At 35.0% G+C, this 21,862-nt stretch overlaps 1 protein-coding gene across 3 annotated transcripts; it reads left to right on the top strand.

The window, feature by feature from the left end:
- Positions 1–260: 260 nt before the first annotated feature.
- LOC120086739 (serine carboxypeptidase-like 13) lies at positions 261–4,214 on the top strand. 3 transcript variants are annotated; one of them, XM_039043527.1, is made up of 14 exons: positions 261–561; positions 671–816; positions 1,713–1,789; positions 1,903–2,025; positions 2,206–2,308; positions 2,390–2,424; positions 2,628–2,729; positions 2,856–2,942; positions 3,023–3,175; positions 3,251–3,322; positions 3,403–3,521; positions 3,608–3,721; positions 3,815–3,860; positions 3,948–4,213. In XM_039043527.1, exons 1-14 carry the CDS (start codon positions 410–412, stop codon positions 4,026–4,028), a joined length of 1,410 nt encoding a protein of 469 aa, XP_038899455.1. In that variant the 5' UTR covers positions 261–409; the 3' UTR covers positions 4,029–4,213. The 3 variants fall into 3 exon arrangements, with proteins under 3 accessions (XP_038899455.1, XP_038899454.1, XP_038899456.1); XM_039043526.1 differs by having other exon boundaries at positions 288–561; positions 1,666–1,789; positions 3,948–4,214; XM_039043528.1 differs by lacking the exons at positions 3,023–3,175; positions 3,251–3,322 and having other exon boundaries at positions 288–561; positions 1,666–1,789; positions 3,948–4,214.
- The last annotated feature ends 17,648 nt before the right edge of the window (positions 4,215–21,862 follow it).

The raw sequence follows: 21,862 nt of genomic DNA on the forward strand, positions 1-21,862 counted from the left end.
AGTGTCATATGTTAGACCATAGTAAAATGATAAAACTACCCCCATTCAATATGCATGGTAAAATTGAAAAATATGAAAATTACATCAAAATTATTAAATCTAATACCATAGAAAATTTTCCCTACATTATTTAACACGACCAGGACAAAGGTCATGAAATATATGTTCATTTAAAAAGTCGTTTGGTGTGGGATAAAATAATAAAATATTAATTTCATCATGTTCGAGCTGGCTTATGAAATTATTTCAAAAAGGAAAATGATGATTTTAAAAAAGATTATATAATGGATGCACAAGACATATAAAATATAACATAATTCGAATAATAGTTTCTTCCTTCATGATAATAATAATAATAAGAGTAGTCTCTTCGTCGCCGTGGGGATTGAAAAATTAAAACACCTATTCCATGGGCTTCGCCACCGTCCTTTTCCGATGCTCTGTTTTCCTCCTCCTTCTTGTTCAGCTCTTCTCGGCCGCTGCCGCCACCGGAGGGTCATACTCGAGGGTGAAGTATTTGCCGGGATTCTCAGGACCTCTTCCCTTCGAACTAGAAACTGGGTTGGTTTAATTTTGTTATTGGAGCTTTCTCATTTCGTGGAGATTTGAATTGATAGAAAATAAAAAACGGTAAAAGCATTTTTTGTTTTGAATTTTGGAATGGAAACAGGTATGTGGGTGTGGGAGATTCAGATCAATTTCAGATATTTCATTATTTTATCAAATCCGATGCAAATCCCAAAACGGATCCTCTCATTATTTGGCTTACCGGAGGTCCCGGTTGCTCTGCCCTCTCTGGACTTGCCTTTGCAATTGGTAATTGCTTTAATTTCTTTTATCCACGGTTATATTTGGTGGATTTTGTTTCTGAAAATTAAGTTTTTATTTTCTCATTTTCTTTAGTTGAATTCTTCCAAATTTTAAATTACTTTTTTTTAGTTATATTTGGTGTATTTTGTTTTTGAAAATTAAGTTTTTATTTTCTTATTTTTAGTTGAATTCATAGTCAAAATTTAAAATTACTTTTTTTTAGTTATATTTGGTGGATTTTGATTTTGAAAATTAAGTTTTTATTTTCTATTTTTTTAGTTGAGTTCAAAATTTTAAATTACTTTTTTTAGTTTGGTAAAAAAAAATAGATAGGAGAAGTAAATTGAAAAAAAAAAAAGTCGTAGCAAAAAGACATGCTATTGGGGGCATTTGTCCTATATGTGCAAATCCAAATCGGGTAGATCTTGACTCGGAGTAGAGCATAAACCTAAAAGAATTGAAGAAGACCATTTAAGAACAAGAAAATGACATAAAGGTGGAAGAACTATTTATAGGTTTAATTTTTAAAAATTAAAAACTAAAAACGAAACGGGAGCCTTCGATTTTTTATTTATTTATTTTTGTTTTAAGGTTGTTTTGTCCACCAATTGCATAAGTTAGTGTTAAATAATTCAATTTGAAATAGTTAACAAAGTTTGCACATTTATCGATGAATTCCATTTTTTTTTTCTATTTTACTCATTTATTGAAGATTTTTACCTTCCAACTCTACACTCCAATTACGAACTTCACAATTCAATAACTCAGCGCCCTAAATACCAACGTACTTGTTTTTGTCTGATTTTACTATTACGATTTTCTTCCCATTTATTTAACCTTAGTTTGTTTTTTCAGCTTGATTGACTGTGATTTGGATGATTTTATTGATGATCTATTTAAAGGTCCTATAAGTTTTAAGGAAGAACCATACAATGATAGCATTCCTGAACTACTCTTAAACCCCTATTCATGGACGAAGGTAATGATTATTAATTAAAGTTTTGACCTATTATAAAAAGATATATATGTGTTTCTGTCTTCCATGTTCATAGTTAGCCTAACTTCAATTCACTGTAATAAATGAAATGCTAGAAATCTAGCATAATATTTGTAGATTTGCCTGCGGGGACTGGATTTTCATATGATACAACTTCGTCCGCTTTTAAGCCAGGAGATTTTAGTCAAATTCACCACTATCTTCAATTTTTAAGAAAGGTATATAGTATACATGAGTTTAAGTTAGAGTAATTTCTCAAAAATTTGTCACTAATTACTGAATCTAATTCAAGAAGATTATCATTTGACCTAATTTTTCTTTTCTTTTCTTTTCTTTTTTTTTTCTTTTTTTTTTTTCATTCCTTTATCAATATTGTAACCGGTAATTTGGATCGGTAGTGGTTGGTTGATCACCCAGAATTTATAACAAATCCATTTTATGTTGGTGGAGATTCATATTCTGGTATGATTGTTCCAGTTGTTGCTCAAAAAATTGTAGGAGGTATAATTTTTTTTTTATTGACATTTTAATCATCAAATGAGATAAATTTCTATTTCTTACTATTATTTTTTCATTCAACAGGAAATACACTTGAATTTCCAATTATAAATTTTCAGGTTTGTAATATGTGGCATTTTAAAATTTTTTTTAGTAATAATAACTATGGATATGAGATTGAATCTTTAAATTCTTGGATCAGAATACATGGCAATATTGAGCTAATCTCACTTTGGCACATGTAGAGTTATTTTGTTGTTTGAGTTGATAACTTTAATTCACTAATCAAGTGTACTCATTTTCTTCATATTGTCCGTATTAGGGATACATATTGGGAAATCCTTATACTATTCGTGGTTCCGGTGACAATTTTGCAATTCCTTTTGCCCATAGGATGACTCTCATCTCGGAAGAATTATTTGAGGTAGTATAATTAACATTTTTTGAATTAAAGAAAGTATAATGAAAAAACAAAACACTGAAAAAAAAAAGAAAAAAGAAAAAAGAAAGAGACAATGATCGAATTGATTTGAACCTATTGATTTGACAGTCATTGAAAACTAGTTGTAAAGGGAAATACGTGAACATTGATCCAACCAATGTGGAGTGCTTAAAACATTACAAGATATACAAAGAGGTTTGTGACATTATTATATGATATTATTTTGATTATATGTGTATATTATATATGTGAGTTTCTTTTATTATTCATCTCAGTGTATTTCGAATGTCGAGCCAGCATGTATTTTAGATCCAAAGTGTCCATTTCAGTCTCCAAAGCAACAAGATATATATGATCGAAGGTCTCTCAATAGCATTCCAAATTTGTTGATCAATCAAAACTCATCACTCTCTTTTCGTCGTTGCCCTGTAATTTTTCCTCCCCCTCATAATTAATACAAATAAATATTCTACGTGAAACCTCTAATCATCCTAGATGTGTAGGAATATAAATACAAACTTTCTAATGATTGGGCTAACACGGATCAAGTTTGGAAAGCACTTCACGTTCGTGAGGTAGAAAGATTATGTGAAGATATATTTTTTTTTAGATCTTTAGATAGAAATATATTGCACCCACCGTTTCTTTTTTACAGGGAAGTATTGAAGAATGGATAAGATGTAAGAATAGAAAAGATTACACTTTTGAAATCGAAAGCGTTTTTTCTTATCACGTGAAGCTTAGTTCTAAAGGATATCGATCTTTGATCTATAGGTAATGAGTAATAATTTTATGTTGAAAATTATTGTTTGCATATAATAATTTTTTTATCTTAATTCTTTTTGTTTACCCAAATATAGTGGAGATCATGATATGTTGGTGCCGCATTTGGACACTCAAACGTGGATCAAAGCTTTAAATTATTCGATTGTTGATGATTGGAGACCATGGTTTATCTTGGATCAAGTGGCCGGGTATTTTTTTTTTTTTTTTTTAAATTTTTTGTTTTATGTAATTTATTATATAGTTAACTTCATAACTTAATAAATGTTTTTTGGTTTGGATAGGTATACTAGGCATTATGCAAACAATATGACATTTGCAACTATAAAAGTAAGTAAGAAAAACAAATGGAGGTGAATTAGTTTAGCTTTTTTGAATAAGTTACTTAGAATATATATTTTAATATGAAATTTGTAGGGTGGAGGGCACACAGCAGAATACACAAGAAGAGAATGCAGCATAATGTTTAGTAGATGGATATCTGGAGAATCCTTATGAGTTGAATTTACTTGTTCAATTATAATCGAATAACTTATATTAAAATTTACAATTATCGGACTAGGCCAACATACATATATGTTCATTATCTTTTAATATCTAAAATGATAATATATTTTGTATGCATCATGATTCAAATAAAAATAAGTCTATAAAAACGACAAACTACCTCACACAAATATTATATTAAAATATCAATATCTTTTTCATGTGTGTATGTATATATATATCATTTGTAGTGTGGAGAGCAATCAAGTTTGACAACTATAACTCCTTCTAATGATTTTTTTTCTTTGTTTACTAGTTTCTAAAAATTTAAAACAAAAATATATTTGGTAACTATTTTTTTTCGTTATTTTTAGAAAAAAATAAACAAAAATTTGTTTGATAAATATATATATTTTTTACATTTCTTATATTTTCTTCTTCTTCTTCTTCTTCTTTTTTTTTTTTTTTTTTCTCTCTTTTTTGAAAGTTCAAATACAATTTAGTTATATAATTTAAAAGGTATATAAATTGCACTAAAACATATAAAAAAACAATTATCAAAAGTTTAATTATTTAATACAAATAAGTTCCAACACAAAATTAGGAATGATAATACAATTATTTTTTTTCCTTCACATATTGTTCAGATTGGATTTACAATATTATTTCTACTCAAATCATTCGTCTTAATGATATAGATGTAGATTCAACTTAATTTATGTTGCTGTGTAAGATGTTGTGTTTTTTTTTTAAAATAGGTGATATTATTATACAACAACAAGGAATATCTCATAGCCCGAGATCAAGACATCAAAGTATCAAAATACAAGCAAAGACAGGATAACAAAACCCAAAACATAGCCTACAAGATAAGATCAGAACAACACCAACACAAAAGGAAACAAACTCGCAGACCACTGTAAGATGTTGTGTTTTAACATGAGGCTAAATGCATATATTTAATGAATAAATTTGTATATTACAAAATTCTAACCGGTTCAAGTATACTAAAAAAATTAAATTCAAATTCAAATAATATACAAATTTACATATTGCAAAATTCAAATTTAAAATTCAAAATAATATATATGCACATGTTGCAAAATTAAAAAATTAAATTAAAACAATATAAATATACATATGGTAAAATTTAAATTTTAAAAAAAAAATATATAAAGCAAATTGTTATACCTCAAGATTCAAACGGAGGACCAAAGAAAATTTTTAGCACTAGCTCGACATATTTTCTCAAAGTGAAACAAAGCAACCAAGGTTAGAAATGTTTTTCAAATTATGAAAGTAATTGATAATGTTTATCAAATAAGTCGTTTTATAAAAATTGTAAATCTAAAGAAAAACGAAAAAGCTTTAAATCTAACCGATATTTAAATTTAATAATTAAGACTTTGTGTTGTAACTATTTGATTTATTTTTTAAAAAATATACCTATAGACACTACTTTCACCTCCAAATTTCTCTTTTTGTTATCTAATTTTTATCAATGGTTTAAAAAATCAAGTCAAAATTTGTAAACTACAAAAAGTCGCTTTAAAATTTTTGTTTTTGTTTATGAAATTTGGCTAATAATTCAACAATTGTACTTATGAGAAGGAAATATGGTTAATTTTCAAAAACCAAAAATAAAAAAACGAAATAATTACAAAATTAGGCATAAAATACTCGAATATTAAGCAGATAAGAAAGAACTCCAAAAAACTAACACTTTAATAGTCATTCACTACAAGAAATTAAACTTCTCCAGATGTCACAATTCGCTGGGAAAGGGTAGAAAATGCGTTGGGAGAGCCTCTCTCGACGAATAATGGATTGTCGGGAGCTTGGTCGGGAAAAATCCGTCGGAATAGGAACTTCCAACGCATGAAAGGAAGGCGTCGGGATTTAGTTGAAGAACTCCCGACGCATGAAAGGAAGACATTGGGAGTTAGTTGGAGGAACTCCCGATGCCCTATACATGCGTTGGGAGTTCTTCAACTAACTCCCGACGCCTTGTTCTAGAACTCCTAACGACTTGTTTCATGCATGGGGAGTTACAGGAACTCCCGACGCAATAAAATATGCGTGGGGAGTTCCTTCATGAGTTGAAAATTGTCTTTTAAATATTTTTAATTTATAGTTTGTACTTTTTTAAAATTTGATCTGAATAACCTGTAAAACATAATTAACCAACTTAAATAGATTCATATAATAAATATAACAATGAAAACGAAGTCCATACTATAAAAAATAAATAAACAATTACAATATCCTACAATAAAACAAAGTTGATACTAAATAAAAGAAGTTTGTTTTCACAAATACATAGAAGAAATAAAATGAAAACAACGTCTGGATCACGTCTTGAACACATCATCTTGAAAAATTGTCCAACCTCATCTCCGAATAACATTCTACAATAAAACAAAACATTCAAATGTCATCATTTTTAAACATCCACAACACGTTCAAATTTCATCAACAAAACATCCACAAATATTATAATCGTCCAACCAAACTTCATACTAAACAAGAAAACATTAGAACTTCATAATCGTCCAACCAAACTTCATAAATTTCATAAACAAGAACGAACACACATAAAACTCAAACTTTCTTCCTAAAATGGTTTAAACCAATCTCAACCCACCCTCCACAACACATTAGAACTTCATAAATATTCATAAACACACAAGAACTCCAAGTATAATCAAACTCTACCCACCCCCACGATATACATGAAACCTCCTAAACATAAAAAAAACACACAAAAACACACAAATTTCATAAACAAGAACGAACACACATAAAACTCAAACTTTCTCCCCAAAATGGTTTAAACCAATCTCAATCTTCCCCCCGCAACACATTAGAACTTCATAGACATTCATAAACACACAAAAACTCCAAGTTCAACAACAAAACGAGTATAATCTGTTGCGAAATCGACAATTAGAGAATACAAAAAGTAACCTAAAGTAGGGAAGACCCCCGTACTAGGTTGTTCGAAGCATCAGCAAACAGATTCAAGGCATTTCAACAAATCTCCACCTTGAGTTGAATTCTCTCCCAGATAACATATGTATCAAATGCAACATAAGCCAATATCGCCAGACGTACCCAGACTTCTCCCTCATGCCTCAAAGTGTTCCATAAAGGGGACAACTAACAATTCAAAACATTCAGCAAGTCCAAACAATGTTGGAACTTGACTTGTGGAACCAGTTTGGTGAACATATCAATAGGGTTATCAGCAGTACCAATTTTCATCACTTTAAGCCAGGAGATTTTAGTCAAATTCACCACTATCTTCAATTTTTAAGAAAGGTATATAGTATACATGAGTTTAAGTTAGAGTAATTTCTCAAAAATTTGTCACTAATTACTGAATCTAATTCAAGAAGATTATCATTTGACCTAATTTTTCTTTTCTTTTCTTTTCTTTTTTTTTTCTTTTTTTTTTCATTCCTTTATCAATATTGTAACCGGTAATTTGGATCGGTAGTGGTTGGTTGATCACCCAGAATTTATAACAAATCCATTTTATGTTGGTGGAGATTCATATTCTGGTATGATTGTTCCAGTTGTTCCTTCTGAAAACATGTTCCAAAATATCTTAGGAAGCTTAGCATAAAATCTTAGCTCAGAAATCCTCGTTTTTTAGCCGGAATCTTCAAAACATCAATACTGGCCCAGCTTACCCGACAGTCTGACCCTTCTGTCTTTTTCTTAGCTTCCAACCCGATTACTTGGAGCTTCTTCTCCAGAAGCCCCACCATGAAAACTAGACTCTTTTATCTTTCAGATGGCTTTGAAATCACTCTAAAGGCACGAGTATTCTCAGAGAACTCCTCGTTCCAAGTTGATGTTACTTTCTGTCTTTTCTACCTGATAGCATCTCCCCTCTTGGAACTTCTTGACCAATGCATGGTCTTGCTACCAACGCATGGTCTTCTCTCACTTAGTCCTCATACACTCTTCTTTATGTTCTTTGAAGAGAATTTGAGTTCTCATCTGAAGTCCTTGGCTCTATTTATAGGTGTCCAAGATTGCTCTATGGCCGACACCTCCTATTTGGCTGCATGACCAAGTGTCTCTTCCTTACACCATCAACGCAATCTTGCATCAGCATAAGCCAAAGTGTCTTCTTCTCCTTTCACCAATGCATAGCCCCCATCCTTTACATGTCTTCTTATACCTCCACCTAATTTTCTTAAGGTTTAAGAATTCCTCCTAACAAGCCACATGTCCAGATGACATTCTCCATGAGTTCATCCTTCTTATGCGTCCACAAACCCTTGGATGTTCAACGCATATTAGGCCATCAACGCATAGTCTATAATCCACGCATAGCAAGTCAACTCACTACCATCGCAAGAGCTAGCCATCACCAATGCATAGAGTGGCCACTCATCCTCGACGCATGGCTCACTAGATACCACCGTAAGGCTTGCTCGGCATGAGCGCATGGGGCTTGGCAAACACATGGGCGCTCGGCAGGCTCGGTAGTGCTTGACGCTTGGGCTGGGTACATTGACACATGCCTGGGCAGTTTGGCCGAGGCTGCTCGACGCATGGCTGGGCGTCTGGCCGAGGCTGCTCGATGCATGGTTGGGCATTTGGCCCAGGTTGCTCGACGCATGGCTGGGCATTTGGCCGAGGTTGCTCGACGCATGCCACCCTCAAGCCCTCTTGCCATCCCAATGCCTCACTTCCATTTTCCTTCCTTCACCAACGCATCCAATGCATCCAACGCATCCATCATCCAACGCATCCAATGCATCCAACGCATCCATCATCCAACGCATCCAACGCATCCATCATCCAACGCATCCAACGCACCCATCATCCAACGCATCCAACACATCCAATGCATCCATCATCCAAGGCATCCAACGCATCCATCATATAGGTTTATACTTAGCCAATTTTCCAAGTTTTCCCCCAAAAGTCAAGCTTCCAAATTCACACTTTTTCTTCTCCCTTTGCCTAAGTAATCTCTCCAAGATCTTATGGCCAACGCATGGCAATACCTAGTCCAACGCTTAGTCAATTTTTCATCAATTAAAGCTTAACTCAAACTAGTCAAGGAAAATCTATTCAACACCTAGAAATTTCCTTCACTTCAACATGGGATTTAAGTTTTACTTAGTTAATTTCCTTAACCACCTGCTTAAGTAGGAATAATGGAAATCCGGGTTTCACACCTTCCCTTTGTGTGAATGATAACGGACAAAAATGCACGTTATCATAGTGCTAAGTTCTTAAACAATGTTGGATTGCGTTGATGAAATATGTTAACTTGCGTTCATTAAGCATCGTTTTCATAATATTGCAGTCGCATGCGTTCATCGCATTAGAACTGCTGCTTTTTGTATTTTTGTGCAGAATATGCGTTAACGCAATGCAAGAATTACGATCATAGGAAATCATCGGTCGAGCACAACTTCACTGCAAGACTTTGCGTTGATCGCGCTCTCAAACATTCGCCCGAGAAGGATCGCTGCAACTTGGTCAGTGCAACATGGTAGGCGCATTTAGGTGAAAGGCTAATTAAGCGCGATGGGACATAAAGTTGATGACAGTCGAATCCAAATTAAGTTGACAACCGATAACGGTCACAAAGTACATTCAGCTTTTTTGGTGACAAATATTCAGCGCATCAGTCAGGAATTAAAATCGTCCCATCTGTACAACCATGAGAGAGAAGCCGCCTTTCACCATGGATGCTCTATAAATACCAAGGGCACTCTTCAGAGATGGGGTTCACGAGTTTAGCAGTTAGAAAATTCATACATCAGTTTGCACGTCTTTGTTCTTAGTATTCTTTCATTTTAAGGTGCACACGAGGAAGGAAGTTGTGCCGATAGATCATTCCGGTAAGCTTGGGAGAGCGCCAGAAGCTTCAAGGACAGAGAGAGGGCCGACGCCTGCGGAAGCGGGAACATATTTAGAACAGAGTAGAGATTTCATTGTAAAAAGTCTCGATCAGCAAGGAATTGCTACCAGGCTCTCTACCTTTAACTTCCATTGTCATTTTGTACTCAATCATTTATAAGAATGAAATTTCTTTCTCTATATCTATCCACTCTCTGTTATTCACGCATGAGTAGCTATATCAGTTGAATGGGTTGAGAAGCATTTAGCTAGTACAACTAGGGAATCCTCATTCTTGCGATTATCTTGTATTATGTATGCTTCATTTGTCCATTAGAGATACTCGGGAGGGTAGTCTAAGGATAAGATCTAGACTTGGGAAGGTTAGGTTAGAATCTAGGCTCGGAAGAACCAAATTAGATCACATAATCAAGAGATTGGAGCTTAGGAATGAGCACTATTTGTTATCAACGTATCGCATGCATTCTAGAGATAGGATATGATTGTATGCGGTCATCTTGCTTTCATGCATTTTGTATCATCCCATAGGACAAGAGTAGAGACTTAAGAATAAGCTCTATGGACACTTTTACATTCAACACATGCATCCTAGACTTAGGAGCATCGCATTTACATTGGAAAATGACTTGTTGTGCATCGTTGTAACATGAATGCATAGTCTAACATATTCCTGAGTAATGCTAGCTAAAAATCTTCTCAACCCGTTCATTACATACTTATTGCATCTATCACACAACTGCCTTTTCTCAAATCCACCACGTTTATTTATTTCTTTTTTATCAACGCAAACAACAAACCCAACAATATTTTTATTTATCTAGTTACCGCAAAGCTCTTCATAAAAATTACCAACGTAATCTGTTTTCACAAGTCCCTGTGTTCGACCCTGGACTTACCAGGGAACTCAAAGGAATTTACACTTGGATTCCGCTAGGGAAACCTGAATGCACAACGCAATTCCCTTAACGCATAGCATCCAAATTTCCACTTCATAAAATCAAGCGTCAGTGAACCCTCTAGCAACAACTTGAGCTTTATATTCAATGCCCTCTAAAGGTGATATTCCCTCCATTTTCTTGAAGACCCATTTACAAATGACAATTTTTCTCTCCTTAGGTCGTTTAACTATTTCCCAAGTCTGATTTTTGTCAAGAGATTCCATCTCATCCCCCATAGCAGCAAGCCATTTAGCAGACTCACCACATGACACAACTTCTCTATAGGTGGATGGCTCATGAGGATCCACCTCTTCAGCAACCTGCAATGCAAAAGTAACCATATCTTCAAAACCATACCTCACAGGAGGTCTAACACCAACTCTTCTAGCTCTATCACGAGCTATGCTCGATTGATCTACTCGTGATCTAGAATTCTCAGGAAAATCAACTTCTGATGTTCTAGGCACATTAATTTCAGGTTGCATATCAGTTTCTGTAGTAACGTGTTGATCTTCTCCACCTTGATATTGTAATTCATTCACAGGTATCTTCACCTGTTTATCAACACTACTAATTTCTCCCACATCAGTAGACATCACAAAAGGCTTTACAGTTGAGTTAAGCATGGAATTTTCATCAAACATCACAGTCCTACTAAGTATGACTCTATTCTCAAAAGGTGACTAGACTCTATATCCCTTAACTCCATCCCCAAAACCCACAAATATACCCTTTCTAGTTCTCGGTTCTAATTTACCCTCATTAACATTATAGTAGACAATACAGCCAAAAATTTTTAATAAAGAATAATCTGCAGGCTTACCAGACCACACCTCATAAGGTGTTTTACAATCAATAGCTGTGTGAGATCCACGATTGATCAGATAACATGATGTATTTACTACTTCTACCCACAACTTTCTAGCCAACCCTGCATTAGAGTGCATGCATCTTGCTCTCTCCAACAACGTCTGATTCATACGTTCTGCAACCCCATTTTGCTGTGGAGTATTCCTAACAGTGTGATGGCGAACAATCCCCTCAGCTTTACAGAATTCATTAAATTCAGATCCATAGAATTCCATACCATTATCAGTTTTCAGCCTTTTGATCTTCTTCCCAGTTTGATTTTCAATCAATATCTTCCACTGCTTGAAATTCTTGAAGGTTCCACTTTTATTTTTCATCATAAAAACCCAAGTCATTCTTGAGTAATCATCAATTATCAACAAAAAATACCTACTATCTCCAATAGATTCAACTTTGGAAGGTTCCCAATAGTCTGAATGAATATAATCAAGTGTCCCTTTTGTACGATGAACACCTCTTGGAAACTTGCTGCGATGAAGCTTCCCAAAAACACAATGTTCACAAAATTCAAAATCCTGCACCTTGTGCCCACAAACAAGATCTCTTTTTGACAGAATTTTCATCCCTTTTTCACTCATATGACCAAGTCTCATATGCCATAACTTAGTCATATCATCCTTGTGAACAACCGACAATGCAACAATAACATAACCTGTTATCGTGGAACCTAATAGAAAATACAGTGTTCTATGCTTTATGCCTTTTAGAACTACCTCAGAACCTTTATAAACATACATTGCTCAACCTTTACCTTCAAAATTGTAATCCTTGCTATTGAGTACACTAAAGGATATCAAAATCTTCTTCATTAGTGGAACATGCCTAACCTCTTTTAAAGTGTAGAAGGCACCATTATGTGTTCATATCTTGATTAAGCCGATTCCAAATATCTTGCACACAGAACCATTAGCCATGCTAACATTCCCTCCATCTATTTGCTGATAGGTTGAGAACCACTCTCTATTTGGGCACATATGATAAGATGTCCCAGAATCAAGAACCCACACATCATCAGAATGTGACTGTTCATTCACAACTAAAGCTAGATCTCCATCAGAATCGATCTCGACTTCTTCAAAATCAATCTCAACTTGTGCAACAGAGGCGGACGCTTCCCTTTTGTCACTCTTTTCCTTCTTTTCCTGATTCCTTTTTATCTTAGGACATTCGATTTTCCAATGCCCCTTTTCTTTACAGTAGTTACAAATATCATCTGATCTAGAACCCTTTGACTTCGAAGTCCTTTTATTCTGGTTCGACTTCTGCTTACCAGAATTACTATGTCCCTTGCTTCCTGTAGTAGCTAACTCAGATGCCTGACAGTCCTCACTCATAAGAAACGTGGACTTTGTATCTTCTAAGGTCAGAGTTTCTTTCCCTTCAATATACGAGTCAACGAAAGTCTCATAAAACGACGGTAAAGATGTCAACAGAATTAGGGCAGCATCCTCATCATCAACCTTAACCTCTACATTACGCAGATCTAATAAAATTTTATTTAATTGATCAAGATGGTCTTGTAGAGACATACCTTCCTACATACATAGATGATACAAACGTTTCTTCAGAAGCAACTTCTTGGTTAAAGATTTCCACATGTAAAGACTTTTCAACTTCAACCAAAGACCAGCGATAGTTTCTTCATCTGCGACCTCGATCGAGCCTTCTCCTCAAGCGTCTGCCACTCTTCGTCATCCATGGCAGCCTTCTTTGACTTACCCTTCAGCGGTGCCCACAGCCCCTACTGCTTTAGCAGGGATCGCATCTTGATCTGCCATAAACCAAAACTGTTCCTCCCGGTAAATTTGTCGATCCTTACGTTCATGCCAGACATCTTCAATTGTCGAACAAATGCAGAATTTCGAAAAAAACCCTAACAAGGCTCTAATACCAGTTTATTGCGAAATCGACAATTAAAGAACACAAAAAGGAACGTAGAGTAGGGAAGATCGACACACAGATACACGTGGTTCACTAACAGTGTGTTAACTACGTCCACGGGCAGAAGGAGAACAATATTATTTGAGAGAATATTTTCAGAATTACATAAAAACAGTGCCTCTAGGTTTAGAGAGTTTATATAGCGCACTACTCTAAACCCTAGGGTAAAAATCAACCACGTAGTGCGAGACCCCCGTACTAGGTTGTTCGAAGCACCAGCAAACAGATTCAAGGTATTTTAACATAATCAAACTCTACTCACCCTCCACGATAAATATGAATCCTCCCGAACATAAAAAAACACACAAAAACACACAAATTTCATAAACAAGAATGAACACACATAAATATCAAACTTTCTCCCTAAAATGGTTTAAATCAATCTCAACCCCCCCTCCCCCCTCCCCTCCCAACACATTAGAACTTCATAAACATTCATAAACACACAAGAACTTCAAGTTCAACGATAAAACCAGTATAATCAAACTCTACCCACCCCCCACGAAAAACGACAAAAAGCACATCAAAATCCAGTTGTTTGTCTACCATAACTACAGAATAGCCAACAATTCTTTATCATAAAGCTACTTAAGACATAACTACTTTGCTACCATAACTGCAGGATAACAACATATATGACAACTAAATAATGTAGTAATCATACCTAATTCGATGGGTCTCCGTTTTGTGATCGTATCATGTCTTTAATCTTCTTTTTCATTTCTTCCATTTGTCTTGCATGATCCTCTTTCATTTATTTCTAAACGTCTTCAAGTTCCTTAATCCTTGACTGAGACTCTTCGAAATAGGCTCTTAATTCCTCCATTCCCCTCTCCGTTCCTTGAGTAGATGATGAACTTGATGAGCTGCTACCCCTTCTTTACTTAGGTTTAGGGCCCCAACCTAGGCCTTTTGAATATCCGGGTTGTCTACCCAAAATCGTCTCACATATTTCATCCCCTGTTAGCAGTTGAGAACCTTCTAGAGTGGGGTTGGATTGTAATTTTAACATTTGATTCTAGACATATCAATTAAATGTGTAAGTACGAGCGACTGAAGTTAGAAATGAAAAACAACACGATAGTAAAACAAAAATGTTACATGTGCATTTTCAGCTGCCTCATTCACGAACTTGCCACTTTTAAAGCGTGTTTCCTTAAATAGGTCAACACGTCCTATTTCTTGACCTTCCTTTGCGTATAACTCTGCCTAAATTTGCAGGAATGACTTTGATCTACCTACGTGGTTGATCGGTAATTTCTCTCTATTCTTCCTGTTCATCTCCAACATTTCCTACATTTCAACAAATAAATAAATAAATAATATTCTATAATAGTAAATGTAGTAAATGATACATACCCTAAATTATTTTAACATGAAACGCTTCACTCTCGAAGCGGTCACACAAAAAATATCAATCTTCTGGCCTATTTTTAAGCCAGCTAGGTAGGTTGGCACATGCTTACTGAGGATCTCCACATTTCCTGTAATGTCTGTGAAAATCGGCTCTAAATTCTTTGAAGGAGTTTTGCCTTTGATGTTTTACAAAATAGTTAAGTCGTTGACTCGACAGATCAAGTTTGAAATGAGGCTACAAAAGAATGAAGGAAGAATTAGCATATATGATGTTCATGACTCTTTACAATTGATTCTAAAAGAATAAACTTATAATTACGTACCAACAATTGACTCTTAGCCAATTCTATAAACTCGCTTGGAACCTCAGCAAAAGTGACATCGTACAGGAAATGTAGATCTCACGGCGACACCAATCACATTAATAAATTGTATCGAATGTTGAAAGATCGGCTTCGTCTCCCCCTCATTTATCACGATTATAATTCTGCCATGTTTTTGGACGTATTTTTCCAACTCGATGTTCCACGAATCCTCGCGTTTCCTCCGAGTGGATGCTGATCTACTATCTGAGGAATAAAAAATTTAAAATAGTTTATGATGTATTTCAGTTAACAGAATATAATTCAAAATATTCTAACCTGAAGTGTCACCCACAGAAGATCTCGTGTTGCCTAGATATATCTCCTAGAATTCTTATCAGCCTCCTGTTGCCTATTAGGGGTTGACATCGTATCTATACAAACACAAAAAAGACAAAACAATATTAATTAATATGAAATACTTGTGAACAGAGAAAAAGAGAATTGAGTAGATACATCATTACTCATCATCGTAATCTAATTCAAATTATTCAACAGCACTTGAACTATTATTGGGAGATAATTGTTCTTCATCATCATCGTTTATGAAGTTATCATTGCCATGTCCAATAATTGGTCTTTCCATAACTATAGGATCAACCTCGAACAAGGCAGGCGGGAATATTTTCTCCAACTTACAAAGTATGACTATGATGTCTACTTGTAGTTTGTTCAAATCACTTACACATATTGTCTTTGCACATAAATCGTGAAAGAATGTACAAAATTCAACAATAGCAGTAGATACGTTCTTGGATAGGTATGCTCGAATACCAATAGGGAGTAGTCTGTGAAGCAACACATGACAGCCGTGTGTTTTTAGCCCCGATATTTTTTCATCTTTGTCATTAACACATCGTGATATGTTAAACACGGATCCATCAGGAAATTTCAATTGATTTCAAATACTTACAAAATGAAATCCGTTTACCATTAGTTAATGTGTACGTTGCGTGTGGTTTTACAAACTTTTTATTGACCTATATCAAGTGTAGGTTCTTTCTTATCTTCAAATCTTGTAAGTTTAATCGAGCGTTCATTGTATACTTTGTCTTTCCTTCAATATTTAACAACATGCCCACCAAATTATCGCATATGGTTTTTTTCAATATGCATTACATCCAATTTATGTCGTAATAATAGTCTGGACCAATATGGAGGTTGGAAAAAAATACTTTTCTTAGTCCAGTTTAGAATTTGTTTTCTTTTTTGTTTTTTTTTTTTATCTTGCTTTGATGGATGTTTGCTAAGCACAAAAAAGTTTAACGTAGTTATTTGTTGTAAGATCTCTTCTCCATTCATTACGACTGAAGGAGGTCTATGTTCAACTTTTCCATCATGTTGCCTACTTTGACGCCAACTATGATTCTTTGAAAGATAAAGTTGATGTCCCATAAATAATATTTTCCCTCTTATCCCCAAGGGCAAATTATCTGTTGGGCGTGAATGCCCTAGTTTATTGTATTCATATGTTTATTGTACTCATATGTAATATTAATTTCTCATAGTTAAATTCAGCATCATTTGATCCTACTAGGAGTTTTAGTCCAAGTGGGAATTTGTTGGATTTTATGTCCTAAAACTCATAGTTTATAATATCATATTCTTGTTCAATAAAGTTGTTATTGAAAATATTTAGTAAAATTAAATTCTATATTCATGAATCCAATAAACTAAGGATCCGAGGCTATTGAGTTTAAGTTTGAACTTTATGTAGTGATATAAATGTGAATCAAGTTCAAATATATAGCCAAAATGGTCTATAGTATATGAATAAGGTTGGGCGCTTTATTCTGGGGACACTATGGATGCGGCCCATTTTGTAGTTAGTACAAACAATGGGATCCTAAACTGTTCATGTGGAGACATGAAAGTGGAGGCATCCTATGTAAAGAGTTTACATAAGATTGAACCCTGAAATAGTCACTTTTTACGTTCTAAACGCCGTTTTATGTATAAAACTGACTATTTCGTTAATTGATGACCTAGGTAACTTAATCTTAATCCTGAGCTAACTATGAACTCTTGTTCACTTGGAATTATCCTTAGATCTACATAGGTGAGGGCAGCTCCTTATCGCTGGCCCAATAAGCCTCCCATTTCAGGGATAAGATCAGGTGGATAGCTGGGAACATAGGGTGCAAGACGGAATTCACTCCTACCCGTTATAGGGATAGTAGATAGGTTGTTCCCTTTAGTATTGAATCCAGATCCTGAACAAGGGGCCCCACCCTCCCCTTGGCCCGAGAAGGGTTCGGTTTAAAGGTTGGATCTTAAACCAATTGTTCATTAGAGGATCAGTGGAACTTAAGGAATAAGATGTAGTCTTCGGGGTAAAACGGTTTTTATTACCAGTCGAGATTACGAACAACCTGTGAAGGATTAACTTACTAATCAGGGTTATATCATATGGACACAAATATATCTATAGTGAGGAGAGTGCAACTACGAGACTATAGTGGAATGACTCGTTAGTTAACAAATGTTGATTAGCTCTGTCTAAAAGAGTTTAGCCAGCTAATCTCAGATCGTTGGTGCCCATGATCTATAGGTCCATCAGGTTCCCCTACTAGCTCATGTTGAAAAAACTTAGACTAGTATGATAGAATGATTCAAATTGTTTGAATTAGGTGAAGAGAGAGAAACAGACAAGTATATGTGATATAGTGATCGGTTTTCAGTTTAGAGATACAACTTTAATGGTTAAATGTGATTTAAATATCAAGAATATGAATACGTTCATATTCGGAAGCTCGAAAATAATAGAAATGGTCAAAGATGTAAAAAGTCAAAGAATTGACTTTTGACTTTAAAAATTCAAACTTTGATCGGCCTTATATTTAAATGTGATTTGAATTTCGAGAAAATGAATGCGGATTCATGCTTGAGAGATCAAAATTAGTCAACACGAAAAAAATCATAAAAAATCAAAATGTTGAATTTTCGGTCAAAATTTGACTTTGACAAAATGACTATTTTTCCCTTTGACTAAAGTTAGTGAGAAAATCCAAACTTTTGTTGGATAGTTCCACTAAGAAGATAGTAGGCTAGGTGTTGGCTTATAGTGGAGACATCAAGCCCACTTAGATAGTGGATTTTGAGGTGTTGGGTTTTTATGAATTTGTTTCATGCAATTTTTGCATGGTTTTTTCTATAAATTTGGGCTTTCAAATTGGATAGAAAAACTTTTGACAATTTTGCCAAAATTAGTTTCTAAATTGGGCTGGAAAAAAACCAACCCAAAATCCAATCCATCTCCTATTTTTATCTCTTTCTCTCTCTCTGTTTCTTCATCCATCGGGTCTTACAACCCAGTTCTGAGTCCAGAGGATAGTAGGTTAGCTCTAGTGGTTTTCCGGTTCGTGTTCGAGCAGAGATAGAAGCGTTTTGGGAGCTACAAAGGTTGTATTATATCCGTTTTAATTTATTGTTTTTTCCTATATTTGCATGCTATTTTCCTTTTAATTAGAAGCAATTAGAGTGTAATTAGGTCCTTATTCTGCTGCGTATGTCTCATGTTCCATCATTATCTTCTTTGCATATTGGACATGCTTGATTACCTTTTGTACTCCACCCAAATAGGTCACTGTACACAGGGAAGTCATTAATCGCCCATAATAAGGTAGCATATAGTTGAAAAAACTCACCAGTAATAAAATCATAAGTTTGCACACCAATTGTCCATAACTCTTTCAACTCTTCAATCAACGGCTGCAAGTAAACATCAATTTCCTTTCCAAGAGATTTTAGACCAAGTATGAGCAAAGACATGAAGAAGTTTGTTTCCTTCATGCATTTCTGATAACAGGCATAAATGCACGTTATCATAGTGCTAAGTTCTTAAACAATGCTAGCTTGCGATGATAAAATATGTTAAATTGCGTCCAAAAAAGCATCAAATTTATATATTGCAGTCGCATGCGTTCATCGCATAGAAACAATTGATTTTTGTGTTTTTATGCAGAATATGCGTTGACGCAAGGCGAAAATTGCGATCATAGGAAATCATTGGTCGAGCGCAGCATTACCGCAAGACTTTAGGATGATTGTGTTCGCAAACATTTGCTCAAGAAGGATTTTCGCAACTTGGTCGGCATGACTTGGTTGGCACATCTGGGTGAAAGGCATAATTAATCACGATGGGACAAAAAGCTGATGACGGTCGAATCCAAATTAAGCGAACAGCCACTAACGATAATAAGTACATTTAGCTTTTCGGTGACAAATATTCATCGCATCAGTTAGGGAATTAAAACCATCCCATCTGAGCAATCATAAGAGAGAAATTGCCTTCACCCCAAAGCTCTATAAATACCAGAGGCCTCCGTTAGAAAAGGGGTTCACCATCTCACGAGTTCACAAGTTCTGTTCATAGTTTAGCCTTTTCTTAGATTTTCTTTCATTTTAAGGCAGACGCGAGAGAAGAAGGTTGTGCCGACAGATCGTTCCGATAAGCTTGGGAGAGCACCAGAAGCTTCAAGAACAAAGAGAGGGCTGACTCCTGCGGAAGCAGGAATATCTTTTGATCTGAATAGAGATTGACAATGTCAAAGCCTCAGTTAGCAAGGAATTGCTACCAGGCTCTCTACCTTTATCTTCCATTTTTATTTTGTACTCAAACTCATTTATACAAATGGAATTTACTTCTCTATATCTATTCACTCTCTGTTATTTACGCATGAGTAGCTAAATTTGTTGAATGGGTTGAGAAGCATTTAACTAGCACAACTGGGAATCTTCATTCTATGCGACTATCTTGTATTATGTATGCTTCATTCATCCATTAAAGATGCCTAGGAGGGTAGTCTAAGGATAGGATCTAGGCTCGGGAGAGTCAGATTAAAACGCATAATCAAGAGATAGAAGCTTAGGAATAAGCACTGTTTGCTATTAACGCATTCCATGCATCCTAGAGATAGGATATGATTGTGTGCGGTCACCTTGCCTTTATGTGTCTTGCATCATCATATAGGAAAAGAGTAGAGACTTAAGAATAAGCTCTATGGACACTTTTGCATTTAACACATGCATCCTAGACTTAAGAGTATCGTAATTGCATTGGAAAATGACTTGCTATGCATGGTTGTAGCATGATCGCACAGTCTGATGCATTCCCAAGTAACGCTAGCTAAAGACCTTCTCAACCTGTTCATCCACATACTCAGTGCATCTATCACACAATCAGACTTTTTTCAAATCTGCCGCATTTGTTTATTTTTCATTATCGCAATCAACAGCAAACCAACAATTAATTGAGTTACCAGTTACCACAAATTTTTCTAAAAATTACCATCGCAACTTGTTTTCACAAGTCCTTGAGTTCGACCTTGGAGTTACCAGGAACTCAGTGGGGTTTACACTTGCATTCCACTGAGAAAACTTAAGTGCTCAATGCATTTTTCACCATTGCATTTCATCCACAATTCCACATCATAAAATAACGCATCAATTTCAAAGGGGGCAAATTATAAGGAATTATCACTACAGGCCACATAACATAAGAAGTACTCATATTTCCAAACGGATTGAACCCATCTGAAGCTAATCCCAAATCAACATTTCAGGGATCTAAAGCGAAATGAGGAAATTCACGATCAAAATGTTTCCACCCCTCTACATCAGCTGGATGTCGCAATACATCCTCCGTTTCAACTCACTTATCTTTATGCCATTTTATGTCAGAAGCGCCTTCTTTTGATGCAAACAATCGTTTTAATCTCGGTATCAATGGAAAATGACACAATACCTTATGTGGTATTTTGTTACCCTTGCCATCACTAAATTTGTACTGAGACTCACCACAAATGGGGCATTGTTGCAAAATTGCAAACTCTTTCCAATACAATACACAATCATATTTGCACGCATGAATAGACTCATAACCTAGGCCTAAATCACGCAATTTTCACTTGGCTTCATAAAAAGAAGTAGGTATAGCGGTTCCAACTGGAAATGCTGCTTTTAACAATGCCAGCAACTTGTCAAACGATTTGTTACTCCAGTCGTTGAGAACTTTGATATGCATCAACGTCACTAAAAAGTTCAAGGATGAAAATTGCAAACAACTAGGGTATAATTCATTACGTGCTTCGCTCATTAAATCCTTGAATAAGTTCGTGGTATCTCTTTCTTGACCATTAGAGGACATTTCATTCTCAATCCTTTCTTCATTTGCATCTTCGTTTTCAATTGGAACTTGTAAATCGTTTATAAGATTCAACATCTCATTTTCTTCGACAACATTACCCTCTATATTATCTACTTCAACATTCTGTATTGAATGAGTTGTATGACTTTCAAAACCTCTAGATAAGTTTACTGACTCTCCATGATATACCTATTCACAGTATGAGGGAGATATTCCATATGTTAATAGATGTCATTCCACGATATCTATTTTTTTCCAAATTGAATTCATACAATTCTTGTATGGACATTTTATTCGTCCGGAATCATTAACATGAAATTCGCCATATCTAAAAACTAG

This window comes from Benincasa hispida, chromosome 9, assembly GCF_009727055.1.
Source record: "Benincasa hispida cultivar B227 chromosome 9, ASM972705v1, whole genome shotgun sequence".
Taxonomy (NCBI): Eukaryota; Viridiplantae; Streptophyta; class Magnoliopsida; order Cucurbitales; family Cucurbitaceae; genus Benincasa; species Benincasa hispida.

Bases quoted from the DNA above. Each gene is read 5' to 3' on its own strand.
- LOC120086739 (XM_039043526.1), top strand. From the start codon at position 436: ATGCTCTGTTTTCCTCCTCCTTCTTGTTCAGCTCTTCTCGGCCGCTGC. The intron at 2,425-2,627 runs GTTTGTAATATG...TGTCCGTATTAG, and splicing joins TTCCAATTATAAATTTTCAG to GGATACATATTGGGAAATCC. The intron at 2,730-2,855 runs GTAGTATAATTA...TTGATTTGACAG, and splicing joins TCTCGGAAGAATTATTTGAG to TCATTGAAAACTAGTTGTAA.